At 17.7% G+C, this 26,142-nt stretch overlaps 7 protein-coding genes across 7 annotated transcripts in view; 4 read left to right on the forward strand and 3 right to left on the reverse strand.

The window, feature by feature from the left end:
* PADL01_1414800 (conserved Plasmodium protein, unknown function) overlaps positions 1–270 on the forward strand; it is a gene marked incomplete at both ends in the record, with an annotated part of 2,036 nt that extends 1,766 nt beyond the window's left edge. Inside the window, one exon of the mRNA XM_028684428.1 lies at positions 148–270. Coding sequence (XP_028540507.1) covers positions 148–270 — 123 coding nt within the window. The remainder of the gene's footprint in view (positions 1–147) is intronic.
* Positions 271–887: 617 nt separating this feature from the next.
* On the forward strand, positions 888–1,686 carry PADL01_1414900 (DNA-directed RNA polymerase I/III subunit, putative; the record flags this gene model as incomplete). The annotated part of the gene is made up of 3 exons (XM_028684429.1): positions 888–969; positions 1,318–1,425; positions 1,586–1,686. The coding sequence occupies 3 exons, from the start codon at positions 888–890 to the stop codon at positions 1,684–1,686; spliced, it is 291 nt and encodes a 96-aa protein (XP_028540508.1).
* Positions 1,687–4,054: 2,368 nt separating this feature from the next.
* PADL01_1415000 (RNA-binding protein Nova-1, putative) lies at positions 4,055–5,068 on the forward strand (the record flags this gene model as incomplete). Its single annotated transcript, XM_028684430.1, has 1 exon — positions 4,055–5,068. The coding sequence occupies one exon, from the start codon at positions 4,055–4,057 to the stop codon at positions 5,066–5,068; it is 1,014 nt and encodes a 337-aa protein (XP_028540509.1).
* Positions 5,069–7,755: 2,687 nt separating this feature from the next.
* PADL01_1415100 (conserved Plasmodium protein, unknown function) lies at positions 7,756–12,018 on the forward strand (the record flags this gene model as incomplete). The annotated part of the gene is made up of 1 exon (XM_028684431.1): positions 7,756–12,018. The coding sequence occupies one exon, from the start codon at positions 7,756–7,758 to the stop codon at positions 12,016–12,018; it is 4,263 nt and encodes a 1,420-aa protein (XP_028540510.1).
* A 1,055-nt stretch (positions 12,019–13,073) lies between these two features.
* PADL01_1415200 (conserved Plasmodium membrane protein, unknown function) lies at positions 13,074–16,741 on the reverse strand (the record flags this gene model as incomplete). The annotated part of the gene is made up of 3 exons (XM_028684432.1): positions 13,074–13,178; positions 13,383–13,466; positions 13,622–16,741. The coding sequence occupies 3 exons, from the start codon at positions 16,739–16,741 to the stop codon at positions 13,074–13,076; spliced, it is 3,309 nt and encodes a 1,102-aa protein (XP_028540511.1).
* A 1,103-nt stretch (positions 16,742–17,844) lies between these two features.
* PADL01_1415300 (conserved Plasmodium protein, unknown function) lies at positions 17,845–21,174 on the reverse strand (the record flags this gene model as incomplete). The annotated part of the gene is made up of 1 exon (XM_028684433.1): positions 17,845–21,174. The coding sequence occupies one exon, from the start codon at positions 21,172–21,174 to the stop codon at positions 17,845–17,847; it is 3,330 nt and encodes a 1,109-aa protein (XP_028540512.1).
* Positions 21,175–22,998: 1,824 nt separating this feature from the next.
* On the reverse strand, positions 22,999–24,717 carry PADL01_1415400 (serine C-palmitoyltransferase, putative; the record flags this gene model as incomplete). Its single annotated transcript, XM_028684434.1, has 1 exon — positions 22,999–24,717. One exon carries the CDS (start codon positions 24,715–24,717, stop codon positions 22,999–23,001), a length of 1,719 nt encoding a protein of 572 aa, XP_028540513.1.
* Between the last annotated feature and the right edge of the window lie 1,425 nt (positions 24,718–26,142).

Consider the following 26,142-nt stretch of genomic DNA (forward strand, 5'->3'; position numbering starts at 1 on the left):
AAATTATATATGATAATATGATGCGCACTTTTTTTTTTTTTCCCCCCTATATTAACATATATCAAACATATAAATGACACCTTGATATATATATATGTATGTATATTATTTATTTTATTTTTATTTTATTTTTTTTCTTTTGTATAGTCGTTGAATGAATTTTTAAGGGATTCTTTGTCTGGCTCATATAATAATATCAAAAAACGATTTTCTAATATTTTTATGGAAATTAATGCAAATGATATAAACAAAATAGAATCAGTGAATTAATACAAATAATAAAAACAAAAAAAAAAAATTATAAAATATGATATGTATTTATATGTATAACATTTTTATATCTTACAAAATTAAAATAATATGTTGTATTTTTTTTTTTTTTATTTATACATTTTTAAATATAGTGCTGAATATATAATATAATTCATAATTAATCCACAGTGTTATATAAACGCTTTTTTTTTTTTTTTTTTTTTTTTTTTCTACATATATATAAAAATAAAGGTATATTTTACATATATTATTATATATATAATTTAATCTGTTTGTAATTATTTTATTTAATTTTTTTTATATGGAATTTCTTTTTTGTATATTTATATTTTATTTTACTATTATTTTATTTGTTATTTTTTTTGCCTTTTCAATTTTAAAAATAATGACGTTATTTTATAATTTTTTCATAAATCCCTTATATATCATTTGACTACAAATAATAAATATTTTATGTCATATTTATTTTTTTTTCATACATATATATATATATATATATATACTAATAGCCTATATATTTACAAAACGATTGATGATTAATTAATTAATTGATTGATTTTTTTTTTTATTTTTTCTTTATATTATATATATATAAAAGTAGAATATAGCAAAATATGGAAGAAAAAAAGTACTATGAAAATTTGAAAAATTTGACTCACGCAACCTTTTGCTTTGAGAATGAAGATCATACATTAGGTAAAAAAAAAAAAAAAAAAAAAAAAAAAAAAATATAAATATATTTATATGTTATGATATTTTGTTTATATATTAAACACCATAATTTGTTAATATTTTACAAAATGAATGTTTTATCTATTTCATTTAATTTTTCATAATGTGAATTGAATCTTTTAAAGATACGTTATTGCTATATTATTATTGAGAGAGTATATTTTTACTATATTTATATTTCGATATTTTTATATAATATGGCTTATATGAAGTTAACTTTCATGCATACATAATATATATATATATATATATATATATATATGTATATATGTATATATATTTTTTTTTTATTTTTATTTTTTCATAATATAGGAAATTGTTTGCGGTGTATTTTATTACAAAAAGAAGGCGTGGAATTTGCAGGATATACAGTGCCTCATCCAACACAACCTGAAATTAATGTTAGAATTCAGACAACAGGTAAAAAAAATGAAATATTTTAAAAAATGAAAACATGAAAAATTATAATGAGATTAAAAAATTAAAAGAAAAAGAACTGTTTATTGTATATGTAATGCATATGTTATTCTTGCCCTTTATATTTTATTTTATTATATTTTTTTTTTTTTTTTTTTTTAAGGAAAACCAGCTGTAGACGTTTTAAAAGAATCGCTAGATGATTTAGGAAATATGTGTGATATAATGTTGAACAAATTTAATGATGCTTTAAAACAGTCATGATTTATTTAAACTTATATTTATTTTATACTACGTTAATGTTTCATTTTACATAATGACATATATATAGTAAAATATTTATTTATTATGTAGTTATTTTTTTTTGTTGTTGTTTATATATATATATATATATATATATTTATTTATTTATTTATATATTTATTTTTTTTTTAAGAAAAACTCTTAATTTATATAAAATACCTTATTCATATAATAATGATACTGTTTTAATATATATGTACCAAAATACATATTTTTTATTTCATTAAATTTTTTTTTTTTTTTATTATTTATTTTTTTTGTTGTTTATTAAGAATTACAATATATATTATTATAACTTTAATCTTTTTATATATATAAAAAAAATATATATATATATATATATATTATATATATTTATATTTATCAAATTATACTACTTCACTCTCCTATTTTAAATGCGGACACATAAAATGTTTACTTGAATATTTATGAAAAAAAAGAAAAAAAAAATTTAAATAAATATTTACAATTTGTAATATTATTTTTATTTGGATCAAAATAAATTTTTCTTTTCTTTTTTTATCCAATAAAAAGGATATTACCTTTGGATATATAAAAAAAAAATATATCTATAACATAAAGATTGCTTTTTTCAATAAAATAAAAAACAGTAGCACACAATATGTATCCCCCTTTTATAATATTATATATATATATATATATATATATATATATAATATATTTATATTTATATTTATTTATTATATATAATACACTTTATGAAAAATGTTTTTTACATATATATAGACATATAAAAATTAAAAAAATTAAAGTGGAAAATTGAAAAAACTTAATAAAAAAATGTCAAAAATTCATAAAATAAAATTATTTTCTCCTCATATTAATATATAAAATAAAAAAAAAAAAAAATAAAAAAATGAAATGAATAAAAAAGGTGTACACAGTATATGCAATTATCGTACATAAATTTAATGATAAAAAATATAAAAAAATTGTGTTAATATATTTATTTATTTTTAATTTTTTTTTTGTTATGCACGTAAATTAGTAATTTTCTTATAAATATTTAATAAAAAAAAAAATAAAAAATAATATAATAAAATATTATATCAACATATGTATCATTGTAAAATATAATGAATATAAGTATATATTTCACTACACTTAATATTTATTATTCTGTTTTATTATATTATTATTTATATTTTTCCTTTGAGGATACAAAATTTTTTTTTTCTAAACTTATATTTTATTCAAAAAAAAAAAAGAAAGATAAAAAATAGAAGAAAAAAAAGTTTTGAAATTTTTATCTATTACATGTTTTCTATATTTCTCCACTTTGTAAGAGTTTGTGTAAAAAAAAAGTTTTTTTTTCCTTTTGATTTTTATATGTTATTATAAAAACAAATAAATTAAAAAAAAAATAATAATAATAAAATAATTATCTGTTTTATTCTATATATTTTCATACTTATAATTTTTTTTTTTTTTTTTTATCCTTTTCATATTAAAATAATTAAGTAACATAATGTTGAATTATATAATTGAAAAGTTTGATATAAAATTAAAATATTATTAACATGAATATATATATATATATATATATATATATGTATATATATTATGCTGATATATTTTTCACATATGCTTTTGTAAATAATTGAAAAGAAGGAATACACATAATTATATATGCATATATATTTTTATGTAGATTTTTTTCTTTAATTTTTTCTTTTTGACGTTTTAAGCATAATATATATATATATTTATTTATTTATGCATATTTATTCTCCAATTAATTTCTTCTAACGTATTATTATTAATTCATATGATACCTACAAAAAAAAAAAAATTATGGAGGTAAATTAATGTGCTTCTATTTATTTTATTTTTTTTTTTTTAACACTTAATGAATAACCAATAAGTCCATTATTTAGAAGAATTTTTAATGTTTATTTTTAAGTTTGTTATAATTCATATTTTTATTAATTTGTTAAAATTTATTTTTAAAATTATATTATATATATATATATTTTCTGATATATATTTTTGTGTGTATTCATTTTTGTTGTACAATATTTTTTATTTTTTATTTTTTTATTTATATAAGCTTATAAAATATTCGTTTAACTACAAAAGTTTACATTATAAGTAGACTGGTTAATGTGTATTTTATAAATATATATTAATATATATATATATATATATATTTTATTACCATTTGTGTTCATAACCTTTTTAAGCGAAATATATATATTGCTTTTTTATTTGTTGGAAAAAAAAAAAAAAAAAAAAAAAAAAGGCAAAGAAAATTCATTTATCATTTTTTTTTTTTTTTTCATTTGTTTGCTAAAACTTGTTTGTAAAGATGGTTGAACTTAATAAATCTGACCAACAAAATATGTTAAATGAGCATCAGTTGTGTTTTGTAAAATTGCTTATAAATAATTTGGTTGCTGGATCAGTGATAGGAAAACATGGTTCCATAATTTCCAGTATAGAAAGTAAAACAGGATGCAGTTTAAGATTATCACCGAATAATTCTTATTTTCCAAATACACAAGAGAGGGTTTTAATAATATGTGGTAAGATAGATCAAATTAAGGATGCTCTTTTAATAATATTAGATAAGATTAAGGAAATTGCTAATCAACACTCTCCTGAAAAACAAGATATGATTAATGAACCTGAAAAATATACATGTAGAATTGTAGTACCCAAATCTTCAGTAAGTGCTATTATTGGAAAAGGTGGACAACAGATAAAACAATTACAAGACTCCACAGGATCAAAAATACAAATTTCAAATAGAGAAGATGGATTAAATGAAAGAATTATAACAATAACAGGTTCTTTTGAATCCATAAGAGACAGTACATTACAGATTGCAAATTCTATACAAAAGGATCCAAATTTAAAAGACTTATTAAATGTTATATATAATAATGATTCAAATAATTATAATTCAAGAAACAATAATCATAATTTTATTAACCATTTACCATTAAATGGTTATGTTTACCCACAAAGACATAATCTATATCAAAATGAACAATATGTTGATATGAATACAATCAACTCCTTAATGAGACATAGTACAGATTTATTTAATCTACCCTGTGAAATCGCTATACAAATACCAGATGAATTCATTGGGGTAGTTATAGGGAAAAATGGATCGAGACTTTCAAATATTATGAACAGTACAGGTGCACAAATTAAAATAAGTCGAAAAGGTGAACTAGTACCAGGTACTACTAATCGAAATGTTCGAATAATAGGAACTGTTGCAGCTGTACATGCAGCACATGTTTTATTATTACAAAGATTGGAATCGGCATATTTGCAATTAAGAAATATTCAAATTAAATGTGATACATAAAAAATAAAATATAATAAAATAAAATAAAATAAAAATATTGGGGGAAATAATAAGTATATATAAATATATACATATATAGATATATTTGTCATTATATATTTATATTATATTATTATTTTCCCCCACAACACATATTTAATAACAATTAATTATACTTTCTTTATTTCTTTATTTCTTTATTTCTTTATTTCTTTATTTCTTTATTTATTTATTTATTTATTTATTTTTTTTTTATTTTTTTTTTTATTAAAAGCTATTTAATTTCATATACATAAAATAAATGTATGATTCTTAATATATATAAAAATTTTGTTTATTCATTTTATATAAACAAAAAATAAATATATTTTTATTTATATATGTTTCATATAACAAATATATTATCCTTTTTTTATAATTTAAAGAATAGTTATTTTGAACGTAATAAACAATTCTATTATACATAAAAAAAAAAAAAAATATATGAATTTATTAACTCATTATTCAAATTTTATTTACCCTGCTCGGTAAATAAATAATATTGCTTAATCATATTATTATATATTTATATGATTCCTTTTTTATTTTCCTTATATGTATTTTGAAAAAAAGGAAATGTTTTTATTATTGATAAAAATAAAACATGTTATATAATGATATATTATTATAAAATTCTTTTTATTTATTTTTACAATAAAAAAAAAAAAAAAAAAAAAAAAAAAAAGAATTTTAAAAGTTAAAATTGAAAAATAATTATATAGTTGGAATATGTTATTATTCATTTTTAAGGTATAATATTAATTTAGAGTATTACTTAATTTTTTTTTTTTTTTTTTCCCGTTATATAAGCACCAGTAGAATCTATTATGGAAAAGAATTTCTTCCAATTTTTTTTTTTTTTTTTTTTTTTTTTTTTTTTTTTTATATCATTTTAATAATAGTACTACATTTCCATAAAGTTTCATATTTAAAAGGGATACACAAATATAAAAAATATATACATTGTTGTATTTTTATAAATATACTAATGACATATAAAATATGCCTTATTTTTTTTTTTAAATGTTATAAATAAATATATATATATATATTAATATATATTTATATATATTATATATTTTAATATTTTTTATTATTTTGATTTAAATTTACATATATATATAACCCTATTATAATTATATATAATATATATTATATATATTTATATATATATAAGTGTATTAAAAACTGCTTATGTTCTTAACAAAATGTATGTTATACTTTTTTTTCTTATGTAATATTTTTAATATTTTATAAATATTATATATATAGGTTTTTCTATGTTCTTATTATATTATCCCTATATATGTTTATTATAATATAATCATAAGTTATAAGGTAAATAATATTTTACTATATGTATATTTAATATAAAGTCCTTAAGATAATATAAAAAATAAGTACCATATTATGGTAATCATTTTACTAATATAATAAAAATATAATATATATATAATACTTTTATTTATTACTATTTTTTTTTTTATTAACATATAATATGTAAAAAAATCAATCATTTATAATAATAAATATATATATATATATAACCTAAGAAATAAATTCAGCATAAATTGCACATTATATAATATAAAATATATTATATAATAAAAAAAGCCCTTTTTTTTTCTTTTTCTTATTTTTTTTTTTTTTATTTTATTTTTTTTTTCTTTTGTGTTTTTTCTTTTTTTTTTATGAATAAAATATATATATATATATATATATTATATATATCCCTTTAAAAAAAAAAAAATAAGGAAAAAATCTTTCTTCTTTATTTTCATTTTATATTAATTTAATAAATTTTTATATATTTATTATGACTTTTTTTATATGGTATTTTATATAAAAATAATAAGTGTATGGTATATATATATATAATATATCTTTTTTATTCTTTCTTAAACTATTTCTTCTTCTATCATAAAATTTAAGAGAGTTTCTTCTATATAATATTATTTACATATTATTCTTATTTTTTTGCATTTAAAATTTTGTTCTTTTTTTTTCCTTAAATATATATATATATATATAATTTTTTATGAACTCATATTATATATGTTTTTATTATAACTTATGTTCTTATATATATATATATATACATATGTTAAAAATATAATTCTCCTATGTATTTTTAATTTTAAACCTTTTATTTATAACACGTAAGTACCTTACCATGAAGTATAAATAAAAAAATAATAATAATAAAATAAATACGAATAACGTAGAGAAAAAAATAAAAAAATAAAAAACTACAAAATAATAATTATATATATTTTATATGTATACAAAGTAGTATGTAAAATTTTTTTCATTACTTATATAAAATTATGTATATTTATTTTATTACGTTCATCTTACATATATATATAAAGATATATTCATCTCTTGTCATTAAGAAGGATATATATTTTAATATATAAGTTGAAAATATATAAAATAAAAAAGTGGGGTAGTGTGGAAAAAGGGAAAATATTATATACAAAAGGAGAATTTGTTCATTATATAAATAAATAAATAAATATATATATATATATATTAACATACATATATTAAATAAAAGAAAATATATTTTTTTATACATATATAATATAAATACCATATTACATCATTTCACCTTATTCTTCCTATTAAGAGAAAAAAAAAAAAAAAAAAAAAAAAAAAAAAAAAAAATGGATGTAAAAAATTTAAGAAGTGAATATATTCTAGAAGAGGAAAATAACGTTTTTGAAGATTATAAATCATATATAAGTGATAGTGTTGAAAATAAAAGCATCGATTTTAAAAATGATTTATCTTCAAGTTATAGCAAAAATGTTAACGAAGAATATGATGAAGAGGAGGAAGAAGCAGAAAGAGAATTTAAGGTGAATGAATATGAAAATAAAAATGAAGATAAAAAAGAAGAAAAAATAAATGATACAACCAATGAACAATGTGATAATATAAAAGTGGATAAAAAAAAAACAACTAATTTAATAAATTTAAATGGGGAAGAAAATAAGTTACAAGAAGAAAAATTTAATGATGATAAAAATAAAATAAATAAAAATACAACAGTTAATAAAATATTAGAAGATTTAGATGATAAAAATTATTCAATAAAAGAAAAAATGAAAGAAGATCCTTGTTATGTTCCTAAAGAATCTGGATATTTTTTACATGATAATAGATTTGAAAATAATGAGAAAAAGCTATATGATAAAAAAGCACAAAAATATAAAAATCAGTATTCAGAAGAAAAAAGATGGAAACATGATTTATTTTATGATTATAAATATGATGAATATGTAAAAAGGGATAATAAAAACCATAATAAAACATATCATAATTATAATAATAATAATAATAAATATTATCTATCCAAAAATAAACATGATAACAATAAAAAAAATGATTATAATTTTTCATATAAAAATTATAAAGAACGTTATTATTATGATAAAGGTAATAGAATAAAACAAAATAATTCTATGACCTATTATAAACATTATAATGATATAAGAACAAAACTAGAAATTAAAAGAGAAACAAATATTAAGAATGAAAATGATAATAAAAAAGAAAAAGATAATTTTATTACTATGGATAATAAAACCAATAATAATACACAAAAGAAGAAAGATATGAAGGAAACGTTATTAAAAAAAAATGACGATCCTCAGAATGAAAAAATTACAGAAAAAGGGAATGAAAATAAAAGTACACCTAACAACAAAGAAAAACAAATAATTTTAAATGGGGATATAGTAATCGAAAAAAAAAAAGAGGAAGAACATGAGAATATAAAAAACGGAGAAGAGAAATGTATAAAAAATAATTTAATACATGAACAGGAAGAAAAAAATATAAATGATGTATCAAATAAAAATATGGAAGTCAATATAAAAGATGTATCAAATAAAAAAGATGAACAAAAAAAAAATGAAGATTCAAATAAACATCTTACAAATGATAAAACAAAAAAATTGTTAAACGAGAAAAATAAAGAAGAAGATATATATAAAAATAATAACAAAGATAATAATAAAAATTTTGTGAACTCATATAAATCTCAAAATTATTATAATAATAATTCCTTAAATGATAAATATACATCACATAAATTTGATGGTACTAGATTTGTATATTTAAAAGATGAACCCAATCATTCTAATAAATTGTTATATAATAAATTCACTTTGAAAAAACATTATACATATGAAGATAATTATAATAACAAAAAAAAATTGTACTCATATAATACTTTTGACGGATCAGAACAAACAAGAAGGAAAGGATATTCAATTAACAAAAATAAAGAAAGTTCAAAAAATTTGGACTATAAAAGAATACATGCTAGAGAAAATAATATTACCAATAATTATGCAAATAAAAATTATAGTAGATCAAATAAACTTTATGGAACAACTGCACATAATGACACAAAGAAATATAGGTCTTCATCGAGAAATTATAGAAATGATAAATATATCTTAAGAAAGGAAAATTATAAAAAGGAATATAATAATAATTTATATGATGAAGAGGATAATAGAAGTGATAAATATAGAAATGATCGTGGTGTAAGGGATAGAAAAAAAGATTTTAGAAATGTAGATAGAGAAAAGGTACATATATACAAAAGTGAAGACAAAAATGAACAGAAAAAAGAAGATAAATATGATCGTAAGAAGGATGATAAATATGATCGTAAGAAGGATGATAAATATGATCGTAAGAAGGAAGATAAATATGATCGTAAGAAGGAAGATAAATATGATCGCAAGAAGGATGATAAATATGATCGCAAGAAGGAAGATAAATATGATCGTAAGAAGGAAGATAAATATGATCGCAAGAAGGATGATAAATACGATCGTAAGAAGGAAGATAAATATGATCGTAAGAAGGATGATAAATATGATCGTAAGAAGGAAGATAAATATGATCGCAAGAAGGATGATAAATATGATCGTAAGAAGGATGATAAATATGATCGTAAGAAGGACTATAAATATGATTATAAAAAGGACGATAAATATGAACGTAAAGTAGAAGATATTAATGAAAATAAAGTAGATGATGTAAATGAAAATAAAGTAGATGATATTAATGAAAATAAAGTAGAAGATATAAATGAAAGTAAAATAGAAGATATAAATGAAAATAAAATAGAAGATATAAATGAAAGTAAAATAGAAGATATAAATAAAATAAAAGATACAAATAAACATAAAGTAGAAGATAGAAATGAACCTGATATAGACCATAAAAAAGAACTTAAAAATGAACGAAGAAAAGAAAATATTGATGAACAGAAAAACGAAAATAGAAATGGATATAAAATAAAAAATAACCATTATAACAAAAAGGATAGTGATAGTAGTATAGTTATGAAGAAAGGAAATATATACAATACACGGTATAACAGATATACGGAAAACATTTCAGAGAAAGAAAAAGTTGAAAAAAATAATAGAAATGAATTAGATAAATATAGCAATTCTAGAAACACATCAAAGAAATATCTGAACAAATCAAAAGATAACTATTTCCAAAATAATAAATATGTAAAGAATAATACAGATATATCTAAAAATATCAAAACTCTTAAAAACACTAAGGAAAATTATTATAATGAAGGGGATGAAAAGAAGAATAATATAATCGGAACACATGAGAAAGATAATAAAAATTTAAATGATGTAAGTGATTCTAATGTTCGTAATAATATAAATAAGAAAAATGAAAAAAATAATATAAAAATTGGTAATATGAATAAAGCATGTTATAATAATGATGTTAATAATACAGATAAAATGGGAAATATTAACAATAAGGAAAACATTGACATTATGGATAATAATAAAAATGGTGATAATAAAAATATTAATAAGGATTCTATGAAAGAGAAAAGCTATAATGAAAAATTATCAAATGGTATGCATGCAAGCATGAATGGTGATATAAATAATAATAATAATAATAAGAATAAGAATTACAATTTGCAAAATAAGAACAATGTGACAGATTTTATTGATACCAAAAACGATAACAATAATAATATGGTGTTGATGAAAAATGATGTAAATAATTCTTTTTCAAAACAATATTCATTTAAAGGACCATATACTCATATGAAAAAAAAAAATACCAAAGAGGATATGTTTAATGATACAATAAATAATAATATGTATGAATATAAAAATAATATGAATTATAATAAAATCCTTGATTATAATAATATGACAAATATGAATCATCACAATCAACATCTTCATCCACCACCACCACCACCACCACAACAACAACAACAACAACAACAACAAGTTCATCTCCAAACTCAAACTCATCATCATCCTCATGCACATCCTCATCAAATATATCATGATAATAGAAAGAATACTTCTATAAATAATGACAAAAATAATTATACAAATGATAAAGTTTGTTTTAATTATTTAAATAATAATGTCTATAATAATTATTGTTATGATAATACTTTTATGGATAATAATAATTATTATTTTGATGATAATATGTACCAAAGAAATAATAATAATTACATAAATGAAAATCATGCTTTTTATAACAATAATCGATATATTAATCATATGAATGACCATTTTATGAATGCTAATTATATGAACAATAATTATATAAATGAAAGAAATTATTTAAATGTTCCTCCTCATAACTATATGAATGAACCAAATTATATGAACGACCATAATTTTGTAAACGATCACACATATCAAGCTGATGGTAATTTTATAGGAAATAATTATATAAATGAAAATACTGCATATATTAATGAAAATTATATACACGATGCAACATATATTAGTAATAATTATATGAATGGTACTAATAATTATTTTTATGAAAATATGTATCCAGCATATGACAATGAAAATTATTATTATGCCGATAATAAATTTAGCAAACAATAAAAATAATCACAATGTAATGATATATGGGAAAATTTGTGGAATGAATATATACACAATTATATAATGATTCATATTTCATATATATATATATATATATATATATATATATATATATATATTATTTTGTATTTCTTTTCATAAATGAATTAAAAAATAAGAAGAAAAAAAAAAAAAAGTAATAAAAATAAAATTAAAATTATATCTATTATAATAATACAATGTGTATATGCTTATATATACATATTTGTAGTATTTGTAATTTTTCTTTATTTTTATTTTATTTTATTTTTTTGTTAAATATCTATATTTTTTCTTTAATTCCAAAATTTATTATATATATATATGATTATATAATAAATATATATTTTATAATTTTGCTTTTTTTTTTTTTTTTTTTCTTTCATATATATAGTTTGTGATGAATGCATTTAAAATTTTATTTTATATGAATATTAATTTATTCGAACTATATATATAAAAATATTATTTATATTAACCTTGATTTTCATAAAGTTTTACAAATATTAATATAAATAATATTGTATTTTATCTTAATAAAAAATTATTAACATAGAAAAAAAAACAAATAAAGTAAAAGAAAAAATATGATAAGTACAATATATATATATATATATATATATATATATATATAATATATATATTATATGTATATATTTCAATAAGACACAATTTTAATTAACACGAAAAAGTAAAATAATAATTCAATATTTTCCCATATTCTATAAAAATTCATAAATATGAATAAGAACAAAACGACATAAATATAAATATATTATTAAATCATAAATTCAATTAAATTATATTACAAACACAAAACAAACACTGTTATTTATATGATCATGTTATTTTTGAAAAAAAGCAGGTAACTAGCTATTTTTACTTAAAAGTCATATTATAATTTTTTTATTTTTATTTTTATTCCAAAAATATCCTTTCTTATTATATATATTGTTTATTTTTTATATTAAAATAATTAAAATTTTTTTTTTTTTTTTTAATTTGTTTAATATTTTATATTATTTATTTTGCTTTTATTATAATTTCTTTGACCTCTCTAATGGGAATGTTCTTTTGCTTGATGAGTCGGGAATACTCAAAAAATCAAAATTTCGAAAAATCTTTCTTTTTATATAAAAAAGCTACATAAAAAAAAAAATATATAAATATAATATATATATATTACAAAATTAATATAAATAATAATTATACTCATAAATAATAAAATATAAAAAATATAAAATGAAAAATAAAATTACTTTATACATTTGTCATTTATGGAAAATAACATATATAATGTAATATATATTTATATAGATCCATAAATTTGTTTGATTTTGTCTTACCATTAATATTGAGAACAAACTACAGATGGTAAAAAATTGGAATATGTAGACAGCTATTTTTATATAGGCTAGCGAATAATATAGCTAAAAAAAAAAAAAAAAAAAAAAAAAAAAAAAAAAAAAAAAAAAAAAAAAAAATTATAATATAATATAATATAATATAATATAAAATAAAATAAAATAAAATAAATTCATACATTTTGCATATAATTACTTTTAGTATATATATTTAAAAATACCTTTAATATTCCTAGCATTACAAACAAACAAAATGAAAAACACGATAAAGGTATAAAAAAGTAATCATGATGTATATGTGAATATAAACATAGGATAATTTTTTTTTGTATATTTTTTTTCTGAATAATGTTCCTTATTGTTTTCTCATTGGACAAGTTGTTAAGGACAGAAGGGTAAAATATTATAATAAATGAAAGTATAATATGTTTTATATGAGCTTCATATAAATGATGGATATTACTTAGAAAAAAATAATATAAATTTTTAATTAACTCTGAACTTACTTTTAATTGATAATTTATATTCTGAAATAAATTGTTTGATGGACACATTAAATATATGTGTAATATAAAATATAATATGGTTAAACAAAAGGTATAAAAATAGAAATGATCATTAGCTATAATAATATAAGAAGACAAAAGTATATTTAATAATACACTTGATGTACCAAGTATATTAATAAATAATAATAATTTTATTATAATAAATATGAGTAAATAATTACTACTAAAATAAGTATAAGACATGAACAGAAATATTATAGAAGAAAACATTAAAGAAGCATAAAATTTAATTATGGTATTTACAGAAAAGAAATAATTAAATAGAAATGTTATAAAAAATGGAGAATATTTTATTATATAATAATTGTCTATATGAATATTACTATTAATAATAAATTTCATAGGTTCCCACATATTATGTCCATATACATTATTTTTTCCCTTATTACTATTAAAATATACCTTTAAAAAATATTTATGGTACCAATATTTTATAGGATTAATAATCAAATTTGTAAACACATCTTCCTTTTTCCTTTCTTTATCAAAAAAAATATATATTAATATACAACTTATGACCATAAATATTATTAAATATATAAAAGCATATTTCAAAATACTTAATTTACTCTTAAATTGGCTTTTAATTTGATTTCCTCTTTTTATTATATATCTGCTATTAATATATACATAAATAAAGAAAAAGGGAAAAAAATATATAATATTTATTATGTTAAAATATATAGATATAAAATATACCACTATACACAAGAATATTCTTTTTAATAACATAAAATTTATACTCCATATTAATAACCCTATAGATATTACTATCATATGATTTTTATAACTGCAAAATAATATTGGATTATATAATATTAACATAGAAGAACATATATTAACCACAAAATTGCTCTGTTCATATCTTTTTCGTAATAAATATAAATTATATGTTATACCTAATGAAAACAATAATAATTCAAAAAGAGATGAAATTATTAAAAACATATTTTTGCCTTTCTCTCCTTTTTTATTCTTTATATTAGGAATAAGTTCGTTTTCGGTTTTATTATTGTTAAGAATTAATGGATCATTCATATTATTCGTATTATTCATATTATTATTATTATTATTATTAATATTTGAATATATAGCTTGCTCCTTGTAAGAATCTTTTTCATTCCCTTCTACATCCGCTATATTGTCATAAAATGCACTGTTGCCCTTATATGTGTTATCATCCTCTTTTTTATCAAAATAATGTATACTTGTACGTATTAAATTTACATATCCATTGAAAATTACATAGTTATCTACATTTTTATTAGGCTTCAGTATATGAGATGGTTCATTTATATATGCATTTGTCTCATCAGTATTATAAATATATATATTTTTAATTATTTGAGGAATAAAGAAAATAAATATAATGAAAAATAAATATATAAAGTATTGATATGTTCTTTTTTTTTGAGCTCTTAATAAACTAAATTGATCATGTGTTTCATAATTTTTACTTTTTAATTTTTTATATAAATAAAAAAACTTATAGAAAACAATATTTGGATTTATACATTCACAATTATTAAGACTATATAATAGATTGGAATAGTTCTTTTTAGGTGCTATTATTTTTCCTTTAATTTTATTAGATATTAATTTTTTATCTACTCTAAAAATATATGAATAGATAACATTATAATTATCAATAGGTATTGCAAAATTATTTTGAAAGAACAGTTCAAAGATTTTATGTTTATTAAGATAATAATAAAATAAATAGATTTTATATTGATAATAAAAAAAAAGGTTGTCTACAAATTTTTTGGATTCCTCAAATAAATTTTCCAGAGTTATCTTTGGCATCCATTTTTGTTCTTTTAATAAAGTATTGAGGACATTTTTCTTATTATAATTTTCACCCATTAAATTTTGTTGACGCTTTTTGTTGAATATAGAAAAAGGAAAGTGTTCAAAATTTATAAACGGTTTACTAAACGGATAATCATGGAATATAAAAAATGAATATACTATACTTTCTTTTAGATTATAATATTTATTAAAAAAGATAAAGAATTTTTTATAAAAGTTTTCAAATTCATATTCATCAGATGAATATATATTATTAATAATTTCTCTTTGTATTTTTGATAAATAGCTTATAAAATCTTTATATATAATTTCAAAAAATATATTAGTAAAATATTCTATATTATCTTTTTCTTCAGAATAATTTTCTTTCACATTCTTTTTTTCTTGTATATTATACTTCTGGTTGTAAAAAATATTTTGTTCTTTCATAAAATCCTTTTTAAATATTTCAAAAATATCTAAGAAGTTATTTATTTCATTTAAAAAGGAATTAAAACTATTAAAAAACTTTTCAAAATTTAATATTTCGAAAATATTATAGAATGGACAAGTCGTATTTTTATATGTGTAATATTTAATTAATTCATTAGAAATATAAGAATTCTCTTCTTTATAGGAATCAGATATATTATTATTCTTTTTTAAAATAATTATATGTTTTATAAAATTATTTACAAAAAAATTTTCTTCTAAAAAATATTTCTCATCAAATGTTTGTAGTAAATGTACATATTTAGAACTATTACTATCATTATATTTGTTATTACTTTGAATTTTATCATCACTTGAATCGTTGCTCTCTTTAAATGTTATATATACATTTATATCGTCGATAACTTTCGATTCCTTTAATCTCTTTATTTCTTTGTGTATCCTTTTCTTAAATATTTCATTTTTGTTTTTCAACTTATCATCTTCAACAGCGTTATCAGATGAACTTTTAGCAACATTCCTTAACATTTTTTTTTTATAATATATATTTTTATATTATCTGATTATTTTTTTTTCCTATTTCATATCTTTTTAACAAATAAAAAATAAATAAATATATAATATATGTAAATATATATATATATCCATTTAAAATTGTTTTCATCTAATATGATTTATACAAATTACATGAAAATAACAAGTTTAATTATATTTACGGTAAGAAATATTTTGTTCTTACAAAAAAATAAAATATAAAAAAAATAAAAATAGAGATTAATTTTTTATTTATATTATACTTATATGTGTATGCATTTTTTTGGATAGAGAAAAAAAAAATAAATAAAATAAAGTAAAACCTTAAAATTTCATTTATATATATAATATATAATATGTATAAATATTTTATTTTATAAAATAGTTATTTTTTATTGTTGGTTTTAATGGAAAAATATATATATATATATATATATATATTATCCAAAATTATTTATCATATGAAATTGAAAAAGGTTTTTAAAACAAAAAACAAAAAAAAAAAAAAGAAAAAAAGAAAATTAAAATAAAATAAAATAAAATATATTAACATTTAATAAATGGGATTCTCGCTTGATAAGAATAAATATATAAAAATATAAATAAATATATATATATACATAAGGTAAAACATTATTCATATATGTCATGCATTTATTAAAAATTATATTAATAATATGGACTATAATTTATAATAACTATCATAAATATATATATATATATATAATACATATAATAATCAAATAAAAGGGATAACCAAAAAAAAAAAAAAAAAAAAAATGAAAATAATAATGAAATATGAAAAAGTATAAAATGTATAATATATATATATATAATATGTAGAGTGTGAGAAACAAACTAAATGACCTGTTAGAGTATATTATTTTTTTATTCATTACACAAATACAAACACACATATGTGTGTTATATATATAAGTAGCATATGTATGAAATATATTTAATATATATATATATTTTTATTTTTATTTACTTAAAAAAAAAAAAATACTTATTATAAAATATATAGAAAATTAAGCAAAAAGGATATATTCATACACATTTTTATTAATAATAATATGCTTTTATAAATATATTATTTATATGTCCTTATCAAAATATTCTGTATTCAAACTTCTATATGATAATATGATGAATGATAAACAAAACAATATGAATGGAAATGACACAAATATTGTAGTACAAATAGTCTTATAAGACTTTTTCTTAAAATAAATGTATATAAAAAAAGAAATGAATAATATAACTTGTATTACATATTTTCCAAACATACAAATAATTTTTATAAAATATATAAACATTAGAAAAAATATTTCATTATATGTTAAGTCTGCATTTTTTTTGGATTTACATTTTTTTTTTATTTCATCATCATCATCGTCATCAACATATTTATCTTCTTCTGTTTCGTCTTCAGCATCCATATTAAAATCATCAATATTCATTGGCCTAGTGTAAGAACGATTTTTTTTTAAATAATTAAAAATGTTATCATTCATATTATCCGAAATATTATTCCTGTTATTATATGTAGAATTAAAACTGTTATAACTAGTATTCATATTGTTTTCATTTAATGTTTTAGACATATATTTATCACTAATTTCGTCATCATAATAAAAATGATCTTGATATGAATATTTTTGATTATTTTGAATTTTCATTTTTTTTTTTTTGTTGTTTTTTCTTAAATCTAATAATTTATTTAATTGATCACTATCTTCGTTCAGTATGTATTTTTTACCTATATTTTTAATAATATAATCACTATCATTTTCAACCATATTTGTAATATTACTTGTATATTTTTCATCTTCTTCGTAAGGTACATGATCATTATATTTTTTATTATACATATTAATATTATCATTATGGTTTTCATATTGATTAATATTATTTTTTTTGTTATTGTTCTTATCATTATAATGGTAATGGTTGCTTTTATTTATATTTGAATTATAATATTTAGGGTTACTCTCATTAATAAAATGTTCTTGTTCAAGGTACTTGAGTTTATTCATCATATGTAAATTTTTATCATCACCATTATGATTATTATTATTATGATTATTATTATTGTTATTATTATCATTGTTCATGTGTTCATCCATATGTAAATTTTTAAAAATATTACTTTGTAATACCTCATTATACTGTTGTAAAAATGTATTCCTATCTACATCATATTTCAATTTAGATATATCTACTAATTCGCTTTTATTATATAAATCCTTATCTTTATAAAAATTATGATAATCATTCATATTATCCATATCATATGTATTATATGTTTTATTAATTTTATAATAATCATACATATCATTATTATTATTATTATTATTATATGGCATTTCATTTCTGTAATTTCTTGTAGGCATACTTTGAAAAAAGTTATACTCATATTGCTTTTTCTTTTTTTCTTCAATTGATTTTTTGTTCAATTTTTTATCTAATATATATTGTTCATATTTCGATATATTATATAAATTTTCATCACTATAAGATTCTTTTGTTGGAGGTTTTGAATAATTTGTATAATCATATAAAGTAGAATAATCATTTGATCCATGTGATATTGCACTCATATGTAATTGTGTACTTTTTAAATTATTAGATGATAAACTTGTATCATCTATATTTACATTTAGTTTTTTAATATTATTGAATTCTTCATCCATTGGAAAATTTTCTTTAATTGGTTCTTGATAATTTTCATTCTCACCTTTCTTATTTATATTTTTATTTATATTTTTATTTATATTATTATTTATATTATTATTTATGTTATTATTTAAACCTTTCAATATATTTTTATCCTCTTCACATGTTATGGAATCCTCAGAATTATATTTTAAAATATCATCAAAACAATTTACACCTTTATATATATTTTCCACATTAATATCATTTCTTTTTATATTATTTTTATTTGTCATCGAAGGATATTTTTTTGTAAAAAAATCAAAAGTTGCTTCCTCTTGATAATTATTATCATTTTGTTTTTTAGTCTCTTCATTTTTGAAGCTACCCCTATTATTATATATATAACTATTTCGTATATTACCATAATTTGACACATCATGTAATATATCATTCTTATTATAATTTTTATGGTTTAATATGTTAGATTTCTTTTTAATTGTATTATTGTTTTCATTACTATAATATTTGTTTTTTTCATCTTCCTCAAAAATTTCATTATCCTCATTTTTTGGTAAACTAGCATTTTCCTCTTTCCCTTTTTGAATACTCCCTAACTTTTCTGTAATATTTAAAAAAGTGTCATATAAAGATTTCTTTTTATCCCTCTCATAAGTATCATTATGTTCATAATCTTTAAATTCAGTTTTTCTTCTATTATTTTCATACTCTTTATTATAACATGGTGTATTCAAATGATCATTGAAAGTGTTTTTATATCCCAGTGATTTATTCAAACTGGGATATTTTTTTTTTAGGGGGGAAAAGGAAGACTCAAATATATTATTATCATTATTATGATAATTAATATAATGATTTTTTTTTGGTGATAATTTCCTTTCATGATTCCTAATATTATATTTTTCATATTCATCGCTATCAAATGTAGAAGATTCATCATGATGTAAATTTATATTATTAAAATTTTTTTTACAATATTCCACATTTTCATTTATTCTATTATATCTCCCCTTATCTGTTTCTTCACGGTTAAAAATTTTTAAATTGTTAATATCGTTATTACTATTATAATTCCTATTAACACTATTTTGACTTTTATCTAAATTATAATAACGATTATTTTTTGAGTGATACCTTATTTTTTCACGTGATAAATCATCATGTGAATAATTATTTCTACTTTTATTTTCAGAATGGAACATAAGATTATTCGTCTCATTTAAGGAATCGTACTTCCTATTTAAATTATGATAAGTATGTCGCTTATCATTTTTAATATAATTATTTTCATGATAATATTCATCTTTCTTATTATATTTATTTAATAATTCATTAATATCTCTTTGAGATATCCTTCTTTTTAAACTTTCAATATATTCATCTGTTGGATTCATATATGTTTCATTTATTTTGGTTTCACGTCTTTCTCTATAATTTTCCATATTATCTTCATAATCTTTTGTTTCTCCATATACGTTTGTACTTTTCCTATCATAGTCATTCATTTTATAATTTCCATATTCTCTTTCATTCTTCTTTTTAATATTATCTAATTGGTAATCATATTTATTTAAAATATCTCCATAGTGCTTATACTTATCATTATGTAAATTATTATATTTATTTTCATATCTCCAGTCTTCCATTTTAATTTTTAGTCCTTCATTTATTGAATTATCCTCGCAGTTCCTATTATCCAGGAATATCTTCCTTTTACCTATTTCATGATCAAAATTTTTATAAACCATTATATATAAGTTTATTCATTTTTTTTTTTTTTTTTTCTTATATATTATACAAGGTATAAATATAAATATATATATATATATACAATATATTTGTACCCTTTAATGTAAATATATATAATTTCAGGCGACAATTTATTACATACAAATTATTTTCATTATAATACATAAAATTTTATATATATAATTTGAAAGGTATAATATAATTATTTTATATTATATAAATTACGGTAAAAATTGTATATAAAATGTACATATATTACATAAAACAAATTTAATATTGTATTTTACACAAGGATTTTTTTATTAATATTATTATGTTAAAAAAAAAAAAAAAAAAAATTAGTAGTAAAATAAAAAAAAAAAAAAAAAAAATGTATATAAAAATATTAATATGTGTTATTAATAATTTATTTAAGAATAGTAAATTATTTCTTTATTTTATTTTATAATGTTTATCAAGCTTCAAAAAAAAAATAATACATAAAAAAATATATATTTTTTATATTGTATATATGTTTATCTGAATTGTTAATTTTAATAAAAAAAAATAAAATAAAATGAAAGAGAATCTTTAATAAAATTTATGCTCTTATCCTTTTTAATATATATATATATATATACATACAATAATAGAAAAAAAAAAAAAAAAAAAAAAAAAAAATTTTAAAGCGTATTCTAAAAATATAATCCATTGAATATATACATATAAATATAGTTTTTTAATTATATAAATATTAATGTAATAAAAAATAATATATTCATTATTTTATTTTATTTTTTTTGTATGTTCCAATTTTACAATATATATATATATATATATTTATATTTATATTTCATTTTCACTTTCTCCTTTGCAATATTTCTACATTGATATATATTTTACACAGTACCATAAAGAAAAAATAATTAATAAACATATGAATTTTTTTAATTGATAATCTTAATTTTTTTTTTTTTTATTCTTTCTTCTAACAAAATAATTTTAAAATATCATAAAAGAAATATTTGATATTATTCATATATAGAATATTAAATATATATATATTTATATATTTTTAATTTTTATATAAAACCTGATATTGTTACTATACGCACTTATATAATTACACACTATATTATAATTTTCATTATACATTTATGTATAGAGGAGAAATTATTATCATTAAAATATATATAAATAAATTTTATGTATAATAGATCATATATTTAATACACGAAATTCCTTATATAAAATCATTCTCATTTAGCAGATATTTTCCATTCAAATGTATAATCTACTTTCTATTTTGTTTTTTTCTCTTTTTTATATAATAATGTATATATGTGTTAATACCTTTCTGTTATGAATTTTATAAAGGATATTAAAAAGAATATATATATATATATATATATATATATATATATATATATATATATTTATATTTATATTTATATTTAAGAAATAAATGAAAAATAAGAAATGTGAAAAAATAATAATAACATAGAATAGCTTTTAAGCCCAAAACAAATGAATATATAAATTTCCACATATGAAAATACATATAAAAATATGTATCCTTGAACAAAAAAAAATAAATAATAAATAAATAATATAATAAAATAAAATATCATAAAAATTTGAACGAAATTATAAGGAAATTAATCAAAGAATAGAACATATAAAAAAATATATGATATATAAAACAAATATGTAATGATAAATAACATGATGAAAATATATTTAGATATCACATATATATATATATATATATATATATTAATTTTTTTTTTTTTTTCTTTAATATTTGAACATATTATGTTCTTTATTTTTCTTAATTATTTTATTTATATGATCAGTTGCGTATCAAGGGGGGAAGGTTTAACCCTAACTGTAGCACGAACAATATCCGATATAAACTCATTCATATATTCAATAGTATAAGCAGATGTTGCAGTAACCCTAAAACGTGGATATTTTAATGGGCAGGCAGGATAAACAACAGCAGAGATCATCCAATTCATTTTTAATAGAAGGTTACATATTTTAAATAAACGATCAGGATCATTTGGAAAAATGACAGGTATGACACTTGTAGCATCATCACCTTCAATAATATATTTATATGATTCAGGATAATCTTTAGGCCAATGTCCCATTCCAGTTTTTAACCCATTTCTTAAATATTTAGTATTAAATTTAAGTTTTTGAATTCTCCATGGTTGAGAATCTATTAATTCGAATGCTTTTAATGCACCTCCAGCACAATAAGCTGGTAGAGGTGCTGAAAAGACATTACCAATACAATGAAAATCTAAAAATTCGATTACTTCATCTGATGCTACAATATATCCACCGACACCACCAATAGATTTACTAAATGTTCCTACAATAATATCAGCTGTGCCTGGCATATTAAAATGTTCTTCTATTCCTCTTCCTGTTTTTCCTAAAACACCCAAACCATGTGCTTCATCTACATATAATTTAGCTTTATGTTGTATACATAATTTTTTGAATGTTGGTAAATGTGGTATATCACCATCCATTGAATATACAGATTCAATACATACCCAGCAATTTCTATATTTATGTCTATATTTTATTAATAATAATTCTAAATGATTATAATCATTATGTTTAAATGAATATGCTTTAGCTCCACATATTTGTATTCCCATTTTTACACATGCATGTGTCCTACTATCATATAATATAATATCTCCATGGGTTGCTACTGCGACTATTCCAGACATACAAGCTAAAAATCCACAAACAGCCAAAATAGAATCATTTCTACCAAAAAAGTTTCCTACCACTTTTTCTAGATCTCTTAATATCTGACTATTTCCACCTAACATTCTAGGACCATGATTTCCAGTAGACCAATCCATGGCAGCTTGTATCGCATTATTTTGTACTAAAGGTTCTCTTATAAAATCTAGATACGAATAAGATGATATAGGTCTAGCTTTTCTTTTTTCACATAGAAGAAATTCATTTTTCACATTTGACACTCTCCACATAAAAGACCATCTGTTTAAACGAATCAGTTCTCTTTTTGCATCTAAATAACTTTGCATTTCATTTTCTTCCTTTTGAATAGGTAAATTATATTTTTGTTTAACTAACATATAAAATAAATGTCTTTTGGATTGTGATCTATATTTTAATAAAAACAAATTTTTATATAATATTAGTTTATTGAATACTTTTAAAAACCAACTTTTAACTAGCATAATAAAATTACCTTCTGTTATCGAATTTTTTAATTCAGAAAATACATTATTCAAACATGTTATAAATGTGTATATTTTACTACTTCTTTTTCGAAATAGTTTCTTTTCTACATTAGAATTTAAAGCAAATATGGAATGTTGTATAGGTAGAAATTCTCCTAATACCCAAGATAATCTTGGAGATCCTGCTGAAGCGTCTTCATTAAAAACCGCAAGTATAAGAGCTAATAACACAATACCTGCTATAAGGTAATTAACAATATCAAAATTTTGTAAAACTTCTAAACCTAAAATATAGTTATAATCCATTAGTCCCTTCAAATGCATTTTATAATATCAACCGATTCTTTAATATTTAAAATCTTTTTTTTTCTTCCACATATATATATATATATATATATATATATATATATATGTTTATGTGCTAATATAGATCTTTTTATTTATAAGTAATATATATATAATGAATATGCTTTACTATAATAATTATATATATATATATATATATATATATATATATATATATATATATATATATGTATTTATCATTTATATCATCTATATATGTATACTTATTTATTTATATTTATTTTCATATTGTTCAATATCTTTCTTTTTTTTTTTTTTTTTTTTTTTTTTATTCTTCTTTAATTATAATACAAAAAAAATAATAATAATATATATAAGTATTACATTGGATAAAAAAAAAAATAACATTGGTTTCATATAAAGAAAAATAAAAATATATTAAAATATAAATGAAGATCTATGAAAAGAATTATTGATCAGTATAATAATGTATAAACAAATTTTTGCAGATTAAATTGAATATTATGTATAGAAATGCATTGTAACCCAAAGATTTCATTAGAACAAAATACAAAAAATAAAAAAATAGAGAAAAAAAAAATAATAAAATAATTATAAATATATATATATATATATATATATATATATTTATTTATATGGTTATATTTTAAAATTACTACTTAAAAATGTGTTCATATATATTAATATATTTAAATGTCTATTTTTATTTATTTATTTTCTTTAAATACAAAATATATTGTCTCATAATATTTTTAATGAAATACACATGTATAGATTATTTTTAATTACGTATTTCATCTAATGGATTAAGAAATACTAGGGTTTATATATTTTTAATAACACCCAATTGATGTAATTGTATAAAAAATATAAAATAATCAACTATATGTATTTATATATACATATAATATTTATATTAGAACATATCAATTTCTATTTTTTTATGATAACAAAATATAATATATATAACACACATGAATATTTTTTTTCAAAATTAAATGTAAAAATTTATAGACGTATACTTATTGCAAAAAAAAAAATAAAATAAAAATAAATAAAAATAAATAAACAAATAAAATAAATAAAAAATAAAAAAATTCCTAATTTATATATTTTATCTTATTTCAAAACAATAGCTTTTGTTATTGGCATATAATATTTAAATGACTATTTTGTATTTAAAAAAAAAAAAAAAAATCATAAAATAAAGACACATCCTTTTATAAGCATAATATATATTATATATATATGTACGTATTTTTTCTTTTTTATTATCTACATTTACAATAAAATTTTTATTTTTTATTTAATTTTACATATAAAATAAGAATTTTATTTTAATAATAAAATAGGAAGAAAAAAACAAAAAAAAAAAAAAAAAAAAAAAAAAAAAAAAAAGGTACCCATATATATCATTAAGTG

The sequence above is a fragment of the Plasmodium sp. gorilla clade G2 genome (assembly GCF_900097015.1).
Source record: "Plasmodium sp. gorilla clade G2 genome assembly, chromosome: 14".
In the NCBI taxonomy this organism is placed as follows: Eukaryota; Apicomplexa; class Aconoidasida; order Haemosporida; family Plasmodiidae; genus Plasmodium; species Plasmodium adleri (nom. inval.).